This window comes from Pygoscelis adeliae, unplaced genomic scaffold, assembly GCF_000699105.1.
Source record: "Pygoscelis adeliae isolate BGI_AS28 unplaced genomic scaffold, ASM69910v1 Scaffold267, whole genome shotgun sequence".
Taxonomy (NCBI): domain Eukaryota; kingdom Metazoa; phylum Chordata; class Aves; order Sphenisciformes; family Spheniscidae; genus Pygoscelis; species Pygoscelis adeliae.
Window position 1 is genome coordinate 35,930 of NW_008825150.1, and position 16,555 is coordinate 52,484.

The window sequence follows — 16,555 nt, forward strand, 5'->3', positions numbered from 1 at the left end:
CATGCACACTCACACCAAGTAGAATGGGACTCTTCAGCTTTGATCAGAGGTATATGAAATTATTAATGGTGTTGGGAAAGGGAGCAGGGAATGATTATTCATTGCAACTAGCAATCCAGAAATCCAACAGGCTTAAAACAAATGGGAAATATGTGTCATATAACACATTTAAAATTACAGAACCCATCTCCACAGGATAGTGTCAAGCTAAAATATGTAAAGGGGTTCCAAAAGGAGTATGACAGACACATCGAAGAAAACTCCATCTATGATGATTAAATATAATGGTCCAAATGCAACCTCCAGCTGAGGAAGTTCTTAAGCTGCCAGTTGTCAGAAACTAGAAAATGAGTCTTAGAATGAAGTGTTCTCCATATGTCCTGTTTCTCGTGTTCTTTTCACTAACAAGATCCTGGGGTCAACAGACCCTTCCTTTGATCTAGCAAAATATTCATGTACTACAGAAGCTGTCCAATTTACTAGACTCTCACTTTATTTGTACTACAGGTCTACGTCTAGTTTTTGAACACGCCATGCTGTAATGGAATCAATGGTAGATGATAGAAGGAAGGGAAATGTACTACTGGATAGTAGACTACCTTCTCAAATATGGGATCCTGGTTGTCACTGTATGTCATTTGATTCCTTATGTAGAGCACAGCATCATGGACAGTCAAGAAGAATATGTCTTTTCTGACAATATCATCAAAGAAGGCACTCCGTTCCAGTTGAGATATAAGGTTGTCTGAATAAAAGAAAGTCATAACAGGTTAATACAATTTGAAGTAATTTAAGAAATAAATATCAAAATACATGGTTGCAACTATCAGAAATCAAACGTACAGCCAAATCAATCAATCATAGCTTTGTCTTGACTTTTACTTTCCATCTTTCCTTTAAACCCCACCATTCTTTGTGTCCCACCGCAGCCCACCATGTTTATCAGTGTGATAATTCACATTTTTATTAGAACAAATGCTCCCACAGACACATCTAGAGATCCCTTCTCATCCCTTCTCATCTTCATTTTATTCTTTGCATGAGTGGTAGTAGAAATATTTGGATGTTTACCTTGATATGAAGCAAAGTATACTCTCACATCAATTCTCTCAAACTCTCTAATTATCTAAAAAAAAAAAAGTTTGCAACAAGGACATAAATAAAGTCTGTAAGGTGAAAATACATGTATGTATATATGTCTATATATGTCATGTGTAGGCACACACACACTTCATTTGTTTCTGCGTGTCCTCATTCCAAATTGTATGTTTTGTTTATTCATCATAAATAAGGAACTGCTATACTTTGCTATACTTAAAGATCCAGTAGTTAAGTACCTGGTTGCTGAAGTGGCCTATCTTTGACTATGTGAGTGGAACTATCAATTTTACACATACATACATTGCTGCCTATGAAGGTTCTCATTCTGTTCTCATAATATGAATAATCATGTCTCTTCAAGTGAGAATCACATGGGCCTGGCAAGCTTTATTTCTCCCCATGTATGTGTGATATGATACAATCCTTGACTGGCACATGCAAATTTACACAGATTTTTCCCTCATGCAGTGCACCAGATGGACCTGTGCTTGGATGAAAAAGCTGCATATGAAAAGAGTCATGTCTGTGGACCCCATATCTCTCTTGTCTCAGAAGCTGGAACTGAATCAAAACTAGGCAGAAGGCTGAAGCAAGGCACACAGCGTTCTTGTATTTCAGTTAGTTAAAAGGTGGGAGACTGGATTCTACCCCGGCTCCCTGGTAGCAGGCAAGTCTCTTAGAATAGTGTTTTCAGAGATGATTGCTAATTCCATCCCCTTCTGTTCAATGATGAACTAGAGTCTTGGTAATCTAAGATCTGGTTTATAGATAGGCTAAGCAGTCCCATCTGCAAACTGAATCACAGAATCATAGAATCCTTTAGGTTGGAAAAGACCTTTAAGATCATCAAGTCCAACCGTTAACCTAGCACTGCCAAGTCCACCACTAAAGCATGTCCCTAAGCACCACATCTACACATCTTTTAAATACCTCCAGGGATGGGGACTCAACCACTTCCCTGGGCAGCCTGTTCCAATGTTTAACCACTCTTTCAGTAAAGACATTTTTCCTCATGTCCAATCTAAACCTCCCCTGGCGCAACTTGAGGCCATTTCCTCTCGTCCTTTCGCCAGTTACTTGGGAGAAGAGACCAACACCCACCTCGCTACAACCTCCTTTCAGGTGGTTGTAGAGAGCGATGAGGTCTCCCCTCAGCCTCCTTTTCTCCAGGCTAAACAACCCCAGTTCCCTCAGACGTTCCCCGTAAGACTTGTGCTCTAGACGCTTCACCAGCTTCATGAAGTTAGTGAAAGCAGCAATCTGAACATATGAAGTATAAATGACTGAAGACTGAACGATCTGGTCCTACACACTTGTAACTGGGCACCAAAAAATAATGGAAATACTTGGCCTTAGTCTCTTCACCTCATTTCCCTCTCCCTAAACTAGGAATACTATCTCCTTATTTCATAGTGTGATGTTTGAAGATGAATTAGTGAATGTTGATGAATCATTCTTCCTTCCTTCATAATTTAAATAATATGGAATGAATAAATAAATCTGGTGGCTAAAGACTGAAGTGATGGTAAGATGAAATTTTTACTACCTCTGTGTTGAGTGAGCGTCATACTGTGCCCAGCTTAAAACAGGAGGCACGTGGAAAGAAAATATATAACTAAAATATTTCATAACACATGCATACAAAGGGACCACATTTTGCTGTTCTAATTTTAGAGTACTTGACCATGCAACTTTCATATTGTTCTTTTAATGCATTTTTTGGATTTTTTTTCCACCTAAAATATGCACACCCCAATATTCTACCTCTTGCTGTATAAGTTTTAAAGGTATTTTTCAACAACAGACTTTTTAAAACTCAGAAATTAACTTCAGCTAACAGCTCTTGATTTACATACTACTGACTAGTTTCATTTTCATGGAACACCAGAAAAAAAATGCCCTTACCGTTTTTATTGATCTCACAGCTACAATATCCAAGAAGGTTACTGCTCCAAAATCAAGAATGAGACTATGGATGGGCACCTTGGGGATGTTTACTTTGACTGGGAGTTCTGAATTCCAGTCTACCTGGATCTCTACTTCTTTGGTGGGAACTTGAAGATCTTCGTTGTCTTCAGGTTCCTCATCAGTCTCAAAAGCTTCATTATTAATACCAGGCTCACTGATGATGCCATTCTAATGTGCAGATAATATATGGAATATAGCATTTAATCATGGAGAAAGTTTTGGAGTTACAGGAAATACTTCCCTGTGATAACTTCTGTTTCAGGAATGAACAAGACTTGTAACCGGTACCCCCTGCTCCCAACCCCTGGTAATGTGGTTAGCATAAATGATGCCATTTTATAAGGCAAGCAGCCATTCTCTGTGACTGAGCAGGTCACGTAGTCGTTCCCTTTCCCCTCATTCTCAGGCCTTGAAGGTCCTGTGAACCAAGCAGACAAACCAAACAGATTCCTGGGTGCCAGGCTGAATATTCCCTTCCTTGCCAGGCACCCAGCCAACTGGGTGTTGTTGATGACCCTGTCATAGAACAGGGAAGCATAACGGCGCACAGAGCGCTGTCTATAAAATCAAGCAGTTACAAGTCCTAAGTGGGGAATTTGGACTGGAACTGCTGCTGGACAGTGAGACCTGTGACCCCCCGGTGGCCAGGGACGCCTCCACCATCATCAGCTTCCTCTGAGGACTGGGTGAGAGACTCGTCTTCTTTTATATGATTTTTGAGTCTAGTTTATGATTGTTATATTGATACATCAAACCTCGTATTAAGATCTGACCTGATCTGCAGAGGGTCCAGGTGATTAGAAACCATAAGTTAAGTTGGGGTCTAGGTAATTAAAAACTATAAGTTAAGTTGTATTATAAATTCTGTATTATGCTACTTATAAATTGTACTACATTGATTCTGTTTGTAGAAATCCTGTGCCATTCTAATCATAAATTCTGTGCTATACTAATCATAAAATCCTGTTAAGAAAAATAAAGCTTTAATTGTAACTACAATTTAGTGCCATCATCATTCTGCCAAGGATCCCTAAAAGAACCTGTCTGTCCCCTGTGCTGGATTTGGCTGGGGTAGAGTTAATTTTCTTCATAGTAGCTAGTACGGGGCTATGTTTTGGATTTGTGCTGGAAACAGTGTTGATAACACAGGGATGTTTTCATTGTTGCTGAGCAGTGCTTACACAGAGTCAAGGCCTTTTCTGCTTCTCACACCACCCCACCACTATCCCATACCATACGACATCATGCTCAGCATATAAAGCTGGGGGAAGAAGGGAGGGGGGGACGTTTGGAGTGATGGTGTTTGTCTTCCCAAGTAACCGTTACGCGTGATGGGGCCCTGCTTTCCTGGAGATGGCTGAACACCTGCCTGCCCATGGGAAGTAGTGAATGAATTCCTTGTTTTGCTTTGCTTGTGCGCGCAGCTTTTGCTTTACCTATTAACTGTCTTTATCTCAACCCACGAGTTTTCTCACTTTTACCCTTCCAATTCTCTCCCCCATCCCATTGTGGGGGAAGTGAGTGAGTGGCTGTGTGGTGCTTAGTTGCCAGCTGGTATTAAACCACAACACCCCTTAGTGTTGGGTGACAATACTGCATCCAAGAATTTAAAGAAAAACAAGATAGAGTAAATAATTATCTCCTCCTCTGTGCAGTGTATTTCCTTTCCTCTTTTTTTCTTTGCTAAAAGAGCATCTTCCTGCAAAAAGGCCACTATCCAGAAAAATAAATACCTCAGAGCTACTCCCTCCCTCAACAGAATTATTTCTAGGAGATATTTAAGACCAGTATTTTCAGCTTTGAATTAGATTTACTATATATGATAACATGGTAAAATGACTAGGTCAAAAGCTGGAACGTCACATAACTGAGCATTTAACTGCATCATAAATTGTAATATATACAGGAAATACTGCATCCTGCACTGAGAGCAACGACAACAGAAAACCCACTTCTAACTTCCAGCTCTGGAGATTTAATAGGTTGCCTGTACCTGTCTAATTAAATGTAAGCATTTAATTATTGACATGTACATTCCATACTCAGAGGAACATATGCTGCTTTCTTTAAAGAGGACGTGGAAGGCTATGTCTACCAGCCAACTGATACAGCTCACCTGTGCATAGGAAGCTGGATGATAGGAGCATGTACACATGAAAGAGCCAGCACTTTTACTGCACAGAGACAATCTGAGGTGGTGAGGGGTAGAGGTAAGATCAGGGAATCTCTTGCTTCCACTCCTGTTAGCACCATGACTGTCACAGCTGCCTGAATCTGTGGGGTCTTTGGCAATAGGTGTACTGCTCTGCTAATTCTCCTGCAGGTCCCAGTCTTCCTACCACAGTAATAAGTCACACTCTTCCATCTTCATTTTAAAGATGAGTACAGAGGAACTAAAGGCTAAAGTAATAAGCTCTAACAGTAATCCTTTGAGAAAAAAATTCAAAAGAAAAAAAAATTGTTTTACCTTAGTAGCTTTTAATTTCCCCTTCTTGATTAGCTTTTGTATCTTCCTCAGTGCTTTGAGTCTCTTATTATATACCTTGACTGCATCAAATCCCACCTACAGAAAAAGGATCAAGACATCAAGATGATTTAATTTTACCTAGATATAATTCTGAGGAAATCTCAAAGACAGTTAAGAAGCATGAAAAAACATCACGTATCACTTACTGTGGATTTGAGGCTGCTTTTCAGTCCATCGATGTTAGCATAAAAAATTGGACTTGAAAACTTGAGAATCTTCACACCTTCTGGTTCTATAACCTGTTGCCAAAGAATATAAGGTTAAGCAGCAACAACCTTATTTTGGCTAATAAGAAGCAGTTTAACTGTTTCAACAGTTCAGCTATGTATCTAATTCACAAAAAATGGCCTATCTTTGCTGAGAATTAAGGTGATTCAGTTTTTAGAAGCTTACAGCCCCAGCATGCAATATAGACCAACCATCTGGATCAAGATGAAGAATTTAATGCCGAAACTTGTTATCTTCGAGCACTCCACTTCCAAATTCAAGTTGTCCACAATACGCAAGGCACTACTTTGTCTTACACTGCCTTGTAGACTGAAGGGAAACAACTCAGCAATGACTTACATTTTTGTAGTCCTTGACCTTCTTGTAGATGTCTGTGCCAGGAATGTTTCCAAAGCCACCCCATGAAGGACTAACAGAAACAAAAAGAAAAGACAGTGAAGGTAAACATCACACTTAGGCATTCACAGAATTGAAGGGATTGCTGCATACAAACTGTCATAGACTCTTGTAGTCTGCTCTCTTCGGCCAAACTAATATACAACAATTTTCCAGTGAGGATCTTTGTTTTGTGTCACTGTGCAAGGGTCTTTTTCCGATTTGTAGTGAATGGTCCTTTTTAAAGACAAGGTACTTTGGTCTCAGCCTACTTGCTGCACCATTTTTATATAGAACTGAATGAATAACTTGTTCCATTTGTCTCCCAAACCAGAAAAACGTTTTAAAAGCAGATTAGTTTTGTTTGAATGAAAAAACAATTTTTTGACTCTGAAAAAACATTGATCACTTTTTTCGTTTCAAATCAACTGAAACAATACATTTATATTCTTTTCAGGTTACTTAAAACTTTTCATCCAACTCTTTTAATTTTGATTTCAGTCAGTAACAAAACTAAAATATTTTGCAGTCTCCAGATAAATTTTTAACAGTTGAAGCAAATTGTTTTGAAGTTTGTAAAGCCTCATGTCCCTTATATATTTTCATTTCACAAATCTGAGTTGAATTTGGGAATGTTTTTTGAGGCTCTTCAAATTCAATTCTTTATCATCTACTATTCTTTAACAACTTTTGCAAGGCTTTATTTTTATGCATGTGCTGACAGTGCAACTATCCTTTGGTATTGCTAGTAACCTAGACTCCAGGTTGAAGGAAAGGAGTTATGTTGTATTTTCAGAGAAAAGATCAATGAAAAGTAACAAGATGGCCAAAGAAGATTCTGCAAAGCCATCTTTTCTCACCATTCCACTACCATGTGTTCTTTGAGCAGCAACAAATCAGCCACAAGCACAAAATTTTGTCTTATTCTCATACTTTCTCTTCCTCTTCTTTCACAGGCATACAGTCAGTCTTGTATAAGCAGTAAGTGAAAAGGTTATTGACGTGCAACACATTGTAGTAGTATTACATGCTAAGAGTTACTATAATAATCAATTAATTACAGAAGCCATTCATACATCTTTTTATATTTGATCTGGAATGTTCCTATCCCTTTCCAGAACTCAGCTATATCGGTATGTAAAGTACTGCTGGAGTACTGCATCCAGCTCTGGAGTCCTCAGTTCAGGAAAGACATGGACTTATTGGAGCGGGTCCAGAGGAGGGTCATGAAAATGATCAGATGGATGGAACACCTCTCCTATGAAGAAAGGCTGAGAGAGTTGGGGTTGTTCAGCGTGGAGAAGAGGAGGCTCCAAGGAGACCTTATTGCGGCCCTTCAATACTTAAAGGGGGCTTACAAGAAAGATGGGGACAGACCTGTGTACTCAGGTACATTGAACAACTCATACTTGTTCAATGAAGAGCATGAGAAATTGCACAGATACCATAAAACCTTTTGGGATCACCTGAAACTATATTTTCAGAAAGGAGATTATTTCCCCCCCCCCCCCCCAAATATGGATCTAAGAAACAGCCCGAACCACTGCTCTCTCACAGCATGAACTTCATCCTGACGACTTCCATCTCAGATTCCAACAAAGCAAATGAAAACTCATTAACCAAATGCAATGTCAGATTTTTCTAAAGAATTTTAGCTGCTGTTACCCTTAGAAGTCTTCCTACAGTTGTATCCCAGGCAGCTTCTCTTTTCCTGGGCACTTGGCAGCACAGACTCTGGGGAGACCTTATTGCGGCCTTTCAGTACTTAAAGGGGGCTTATAAGAAAGATGGGGACAGACTTTTTAGTAGGGCCTGTTGCGAAAGAACAAGGGGTCATGGTTTTAAACTGAAAGAGGGTAGATTCAGACTAGATATAAGGAAGAATTTTTTATGCTGTGGGTGATGAAACACTGGAACAGGTTGCCCAGGGAGATGGTAGATGCCCCATCCCTGGAAACATTTAAGGTCAGGTTGGACAGGGTTCTGTGCAACCTGATCTAGTTGAAGATGTCCCTGCCCACGGCAGGGGGGTTGGACTAGATGACCTTTAGAGGTCCCTTCCAACCCAAACTATTCCATGATTCTATGATGATTCTATGATAAATAACATATGGCTAAGTACCACCAGAGCACCCAACATGATATAGGATAAATACTGATAAAATAATGCAGCTTCTCTTTTATCAGTGTAATTAAATGATAGCACACAAACAGTGTTTTGTTCTAAAGAACAGATTTTTTCCATTTCAAAATTTTTGTAAACCCAACCAGATTTTCTGCCACAAATCGTTTTGCTTTTCAGCATATTGTCTTCCTTTTTCATGGTATAACACTAACAATTATTTCTGATCCTGTGTTACTTACAACTGAACTCTCAGCACAACTGTCAGCAATCCAAACAAAAGGCCAGCAAGTAATCCCAGATCAAGTCCCAGAATGATGGATGCTACACACGTAAAAACCCAGATCATCTGGAAAGGAAATAACATATGTAAAGGCTCTTAATTATAACATATAACTCCTGGTCACGCTAAAGAATCACTAGACCAGACAATATGAGTAGCAGAAGAATTTAACTTTGGAGATGATCATAGCACACTGGCAATTAGCTGACTTCCATACAAAAGTTCTTCCTCTTCCTCCAAGATGCTTCTATCCATCACTATCTTATTAGGCATAATTAGCTTTTTAGGAAGTAAGGTTTTTTTAACATAACATTTTTCAAGGATCCAGTTACTTTGGTGAAATTAAAGGGGATGCAGGTAACCATTGCATTTTCTTCTTTCTGATGGTGGCAGTCATTGTTAATCTTTCTTTAGAAATTGGAAATAATTTATTTTCCCAAGATGTAAAATACTGTAAGATGCCCACCTGCAGACATATAGAGAGGGAAGGGGGCTGCTCAGTAATATCTAAGAATCAGAACTGTTCCAAAGAGAGGTATTTCATATTAACAGGTTGATGGCACTCTCTAAAGTCTCCACTGAATACTCAGGCAGAACAGTTGAAGTGGGCTCCTCAATTCCTCTCTACATCACTGCCCAGGCAGAACACCCAATAGACCCAATCATAAAAAAGCTGAGTGCCCAAACTTCTCACTGAAGTCAGTGGGATCTTTCACCTATAAAGAGGGCTAGTAAGTGATTGACTAAAAAATTTCAGATCTACCTAAGGCAGGTACTGCCCAATGACACACACTGTAAAATCTATGCATAGTAAGGACTGCATGGAGAAAATACTTTCCATACAATCTTTTCCTGCCCTAACAGCCACACCGAAGGTCTATTCCACAGAAAACACAGTGGGAGATGTGAGCAAGTACCCTGAGATATGGTTATAGTGGTTCGTAAGAAAACCCCGTTCATATATGCCTTTGCATGCCAAATGAATCCACATTCTAGCTTGGATTAGTCTTGCTACAACTAGAAAACATATTTTCTGAGGACTACCTGAAATTATCCAGGCAAACGGGATGCTAATATGGTAATGATATAAACATATGTACATGAATTAAGAAAAGGTCAGCTTTTCTGACCCATTTAAACTGTGCAAAAGATAAAAGCACAATGGTAAAGGTGGCAACAGGCCATCTTTATTCTGATTTTTAAGCCATCTCAACACAAGATTGCTGTAAACTATGGTAATTGCTATGAAGAAGTCATCACTACACAGGAATACCCTGATTGGCACCCTTACTGTGGGGTATAGGGAATAAAGAAGATACGCAAAATACTATGTAAAACTCTAAAATGGGGAATTTTTAACTGACCTTATAGCACTTGCATTTTGAGGACACACATAAAAGCTTTCTGATGTTAACTCTACAAAATTGTGTTTATGTGATAGTTGAGAGAAACTTGGCTGGCATTAAAAGGCAAAAAGAAAACCAGACGAAAACATTCGGGAGAAAAGAAAAAATTAGGTTACTTACAGCATCCACTTTATTCTGTCTCCACAGACGGGGAACATCAAACACTTGCATGAACATCCCTTTCAAGTTAGCTATGACTACAGCTGCCAACACAGACTGTGAAGAAAAATTATGAAAAAGTATTATTCAGAAGCAAAGATGCATATTAAGATAGTGCTCAACATTATACACTATAAACCAGAGCCTCGTCTGGTATCAGTCACCATAGTTTAAACAGGGCTATTAATCCTGCCCATCAAAGTTGAGCATTTGGATCTGATTGGTGCTGGTGGCTGTGCTGCAGAGGACAAGTACTGTACCTTTTGTAAGGGCTCTAGCAATCTCCCCAGGGCAACAATGGAAATCAAAACAATCCCAGCTGAGATTATACCAGCAACCTGCAAAGAACAGAGTGTTTATAGGAAATGAACTTACTAAGACTTCATCTTATGTTTCTAGGATTACAAAGAAAAATGTACAAGTAGTTGCACACTACATTTCTTTAGGAACAAGGAGACCTGCCAAAATGCCGTTGTGTTTAGGCATACATGGGCAATCATTATACACTTCAGCTAACACAGAGGGAATTCAATTAAGCAAGTAGTGTAAACAACTGCACGCACGGTAGTAGCTCTTGGAGGGGTTACGTTGCACAGACAGATGAAAGGAGCAGAGTTTGTGTGTCAGCCGGAAAAGGGGCTGCTGGATAACCTGTAGTTCTCCACCATTAAAAGTGCAAAGCTGTAGTACTGTAAAACAGAGCAGCATACTCAACATGAGAAAGATGGCACATGGGCAGATGATGAATGGCATATGGCAGGGCTGCTCAGACCAGCACACGGGAGCTTAATTACCGCATAGGCAGCTGCAAGAGGAGTTCCTCTCTCATCCTGAATTCCTACTGTGACAAACTCAGGCCCTTAACTGGGAATTAAATTCTGGGGAATTAGGCTTGAAGGATTTCTGACCCCTAATGTAACTCATGCTACGTAAAACTTGATTGCCCTCTTCTGGCAGAGCTACAAAAATTATTCACTACCAGAGCACAAGCTGCTAGCTAAGATACCTGTGGCTTTCCATGTGCCAGCAACACAATCATTTTAGGACTATTTTCATCCCATTGTGAAAGCTGTGTCCTATATAAGATTAAATTTACCTGTGCACAGTACTAGTAAGAAGAGGTCATTACCTGAGTCTTTCCACCGGTGCTTTCTTGGACTGCGGTCCGTGAAAGAGCAGTAGTTGCAACAAAACAAGAAAAGGCACCTGAAAAAATGTTGCTGAAGCCGAAGGCAATAAACTCCTGCAAGATAATTGGATGATGCTGTAAATACAGATGCCTGAAGACAATTTTGCAATGGACAGTGACAATAGCTTCTACAGTAGTTTATAAAGTAAGTAGCACAATAATATTGAGAAGAGTATGGATTAGTAATAGCTGTTAAATGTTTACACAAATTCTTCTTGTGCCAGTGTAACTACCTGTGTTTGGAAATCAATACAAGGAAGTTGGTATACTCTCCCTAACATGGACATACTCGTCTTAGTATAAAAAGCTTATTTCCATCAATGTTGTCAAAACTAACATTTCTTACAATTACACTGGTATAATTGCATCAACAAATGGGACTAGTAGAAATTTAACTCCCAAGTATCATCAGCTAAACAAATAATTTTAATCAGTTCAACAGTCTGAGTTTAGACAAGCCTTTTATTAATGCAAAGCATTGTATTATTAGTAGAACTAATCAAGAACTTTGTAATGAAACACAGTTTCACTGAAAACTTCTAATCTGTTGAGCCAGAAGTTTTTCACTCTGAACATCCCAATGAACTCACGCTGAGTCCCAGGCAGCGTTCTCATAGATTTGCCCCAGGGTCACAGATGCTGGCGCCTACTGATACTGGTTGTTCTGCTCAAGTGACAAGGACCATGGGAGCTTTATGTCCTGGGATCTGGGCCATTCCTCTCCTGGGAAATGAGGCATTTGGGAGCTGCCTGCAACCCCATATAACTGACAGAAACATTGTTTTCACCAAGCTGACACAGTCACAAAAGCTTTTCACTCACTGCAAATTTTTAAAAATATAATTTGAGATTTGATTTTGACTCTCTCCCTTCTTTTCTTCAAAATGAAATTTCCTGTAAGCTTTTCATTAAGCTCCAAGAGCAGGATTTTAAAGTCATGTTCTTTAACAGAACAGACCTAGGTGATTCATGCCTATTCCTGTGTGACAGCTGTGCTCTGCAAGAAAACGTTGGTAGTTCCTAGTGTTTTTAGGTCTTAATAATCTATGAATCTCTGAAGACAAAATAAATACTAGCAGATAATGGTATTGACCTGTCCTTCAAAATTATTTTACTACCTGCTTTTATGATGTTATTTTAACTTCTCCAGTTCAAGTAACTATTTGCTCATCATTCATGGCTGCATGTGTAAAATTCGTAGCATAGTATTGAAAGAAAGGCACTTTGCATTTATAAACAGTAATTCTACTACTACAATATTTAATTAGTATCTTTGAAGCACATGAGTGCTGGCAGAACAGCATATTCAACAAAAGAACAGCATAAACAGCACTTCCAGGAACATGTATTATTCATTCAGATTTATTAAACTGAAAGTCAATGCATTTTAGGCAACTTTAAGTCAAAGTGTTACCAGATATGAACTTTGTGTATTGTAAAGTGTGTTTGTTGTTCTGCATGTTCAGAAGAATAATTTTGTTACATACTGTAAAACAGTGTTTCCAAAATCAAACTTTATGTAATCCATTAGCACTAAAATAAAGAAGGACTCATTAAACAAAGTGCTCAGCTTAGCTTATCTATTTATTGTAGTAAGTGTATTTTCTCATATGTTCAAAGGATAAAATTCAAAATTAGCATAGATGCAGGACAAGGAAGCTTTCTGACATTTTTCTCCCATGCCCATGGGCAAGCCACATAACCCCTGGTGAAGACACTGAACAACTGCAGGAATCCTCTAAGAGCTTGCTGATGCTCATGTAACATTCTAGCTATAAGCCTTTAGAAACCAATGGGTAAAACAATTCAGTCATTTGGTGCAGACAGTTACTCAAGTATGTTCATATGCTGGTAGACATTTACTTTTGTGAAGCTGCAGGACTTAGCTACACAGTTACAAGTATACTTATACTGATGTAACTGGTGTCATGCTGAGAAATACAATAATTTATTCTGTAGGAATAAAATCATGCCTTAACTGAAAAGTTCAACTGATACAAATCCTGCATGTAGACTAAGCCTAAATAAAGCTGTCTGGATCAGCTTCTTAGCTTGACATTGTCTTCCTCCCCCTCCCAGCAACACACCTCAAAATATGCCTTAGGAGTAGAAATGGAAAGCAGGTTGCTAAAGCTGGCCATGTCAACAGGACATCACCAGAAAATTGCCCTATACAGTGCTTAGCTTAGCTTTAATTACCTTTTCAGAGCTACTGCAGTCACTAAAGCAATACAGAAGGAACTAATTAGTATGAAAAGCCCATACTGAAGATAGAGCACATCTGGCTCATCTCTATGTAAATTTGTCAGGTAATATATGGCCATTTCAGCTTTTTTTTTTTAATAGTTGAAAGAATTTCTCCTGTCAGACTTCAACTTCAGTCTGAAAAATGTGTGTGAATGATGTTTCTTTCATATGGCTACATAAGTGAACATGAAACAGAACCTAAATTCACTATGGTTATAAACTATTTTGGTTATACATACCTGGTTACCATCAATAGCATAGTCATACTTGGTTGCATATACTTTTCCCACAGATACAGCAATAGCATAAGCAACAATAGCAATGGAAAAGGAGGCTGCTATCATCTGGGAAAACAGGCTGACATCCGGAGGTTCAGGAGGCAAAAATCTAGCATTTAGAAAATATATTAGTGTTATCAACTTTGATCAAATTCTGTTCTTACTAGAATTGTCAAGGAGTTTGAGGCAGAGGCATACTGGTTGCTTATAATATGAAGTGTAATGTTGCAAGTTAATAAAAAGGTGGAAACAGCCCATTGACATACAGAACACGCTATCTAGCTCACCATAGCCCAAATCCTGATGCTATTAGTCAGCAACAAAGCTCCCATTGTTCTCAGCATGACTGAGATTTGGCCTTATGATAGCAAAGTGAAAAAGTACATTTTTGAAGCATTGAATAAAGGATGTATTGAATAGTATGATGAATTACATAAATATGTTAATGACACTTCATACTATTGTTAACATACTTCTTGAGAAGATCTCAAAAACATGTTCTCCCCTACTGCGTTTCCACAAATTTTAATTAATCAAGCCCTGAATACCAAATGGAATGTGAAGGTTACTACTGTGAAGTGCTCTGAATCTTTCAAGTGAAAGCCTCTACCAGTGTAATCCTGAACATCCTTGCTCCTATGACTATGGAAGTGACAGGATTGATTGGGATAACAGTAGTGGTATGAATATGAACCACTCAGGTCTACAGAAATTAAATCTATGAAGAATTTCATTATTAAAAATTTTTTTTTTTTTTTTTTACATTTTCCATAGTCATATATTCACTTCCTAAGCATGAAGCAATTAATTCTCAGATGAACTTCATGAATTAGGCAGACGTTCCTAAGCCCATTTTACAGATGAAGGAAAGCTAGGCAACATATTTAGGTGGCATAATTGACAGAGCCAGAAGTAAAACTCAGGAAATGTCCAGCTCTGAGTTCTAAACTTGGGTTACAGCTCTCAATCTCTTTTATGTCTTTTCTCTTACCACTGTCATTTTTAGCCAATTAAAATAATACCTATTTCCCAGAAAACAAAGGCACTCACCCTCTTGGAATGCTCTTAACAATGCCTGCATTGTATTTTTTTTCCAAGTCGGCAGCATATGAAATGCCAGTGGCTACTATTGTCTGTAATAAAATAAAACAACATTTTTAATACTTAAAAAGGGTTCTTGTCTTCCTGTAGCTAGCCCCATCTATTTTATCTGTTATCAGTTTTTGTTATGCTCCTTTGCTTACCACAATGACTTCTATTGGTATAGGTATAGGTATCTTGTGTTTGAACCGATCGTTTATTCCTTTAACTACCATGCAGACAAAAATGGTGAGGAGTCCGGCAATAAGATCTGCAATGTTGGTGGTCCCAATTTTTTCAAATGTTTCAGTAAGAGTCTGAAAAATAAAAATGACAGCATAAAACATGCCCATGTCCACTTGAAGGATGTGAAAACACTCATGAGAAGATCCAGATGCATGGGGTTTTAGAGGAAGCCGAGTTACTTCTTTGTTTAGGCCTGGAGGAGCCTGAGGATAATGTACTGTCAAGGTGCTACAGAATCAGTGAATGGATTTAATAGTGAATTTAACTGAAAAAGCTAACTGCAAGAATTGTCCACACATTGGGCTTCTGCTTCCCGATTTTTAGGAAATTAATACTAAGTAAGAAGAGCTAAACCCCTACCTGTGTTTTACTTCTACCTGTTCTTGGAGCAAGGAAGGGAAGGTCTATAGCTTCTTCACTTTGTACAAATAGCAAGGGAGATCCTCATTTTTCTATTCAAAAGACAGCTAGCAGACTCTTGGGCAAAACTCTGGTTCACTACGTGCCTAGTACGTATGGTCTGTGGATTACATGCTTCCTATTTCCACTGTTGACATGCAGAGAACGAGCAAGAACATGTGGGTCGTGCCAGGCTGTGGAGAATCCTACACTTGAGAAAAGCAGTCACTAAACCTCACCTTACAGCACGTTAACCCTCCCAGCAGAGTTCAGTCCCAGGCTGGAGGACTCTCACAACTGGGCTGCAATAGGCAGCCCTCTTCTCTACCCTTGCTATGCCCTTGCTTGGTCCTATTGTTTACTGCAAATAAGTGTACAGAGAAAACACGAAGGGTTGATTACAGAAAAGCTACAAATACTCCTCTGTCCTCCTCCTAGGCATAAGGGTAATTCTCACTTGCCCCGTCTCCAAGAAAATTTAATTATTCCATGCATAGTGAAGCAGCTTTAACAGAACTATCTGGTAGAAAAGGGGTTAGAAACAGACCTCTTGCATCCTGGTTAGCTCCCCAAACACTGAGCTGTCAGTTTAAAGGCAAGGGGAGGGTTGCAGCAGCGGTACCACTACTACCATTCTGGTTTTGAAACAAAATGTCTAAGTGCTTAATCAGCTATGTTTTCTACGCTAAAGAAGAAGCCTTCCTGAAACACTGAATCAGATGCCTTTCTTCAGGTGACTGAAGCCATTTCTCGCCCGCTGTACTGCTTACCATGGATCCCATTCTTACTGACCATCTCTCGCTCTGCCCCACTTCACAGGGGAACAGTAACTTCCTAACTTTGGGTTGTGAATTCTGTTCATGTTGGATGCTTAGTGTTGCAGTTTGTTAAACACCACTTCTGAAGCAAGTCCAAAACTTGCTGAAGCTGACACAGCAAGTCACTGG

At 39.1% G+C, this 16,555-nt stretch overlaps 1 protein-coding gene across 1 annotated transcript in view; it reads right to left on the reverse strand.

The window, feature by feature from the left end:
* The window catches only part of SLC26A4 (solute carrier family 26 (anion exchanger), member 4), a 26,511-nt gene that overhangs the window by 2,371 nt on the left and 7,585 nt on the right, over positions 1-16,555 (reverse strand). Inside the window, exons 6-18 of the mRNA XM_009328366.1 lie at positions 15,128-15,280; positions 14,934-15,016; positions 13,845-13,992; positions 11,299-11,412; positions 10,430-10,507; positions 10,131-10,226; positions 8,564-8,670; positions 6,164-6,233; positions 5,743-5,835; positions 5,537-5,632; positions 3,007-3,237; positions 1,072-1,126; positions 600-745 (exon numbers count right to left, since the gene is read on the reverse strand). Coding sequence (XP_009326641.1) covers positions 600-745; positions 1,072-1,126; positions 3,007-3,237; positions 5,537-5,632; positions 5,743-5,835; positions 6,164-6,233; positions 8,564-8,670; positions 10,131-10,226; positions 10,430-10,507; positions 11,299-11,412; positions 13,845-13,992; positions 14,934-15,016; positions 15,128-15,280 — 1,470 coding nt within the window. The remainder of the gene's footprint in view (positions 1-599; positions 746-1,071; positions 1,127-3,006; positions 3,238-5,536; positions 5,633-5,742; positions 5,836-6,163; positions 6,234-8,563; positions 8,671-10,130; positions 10,227-10,429; positions 10,508-11,298; positions 11,413-13,844; positions 13,993-14,933; positions 15,017-15,127; positions 15,281-16,555) is intronic.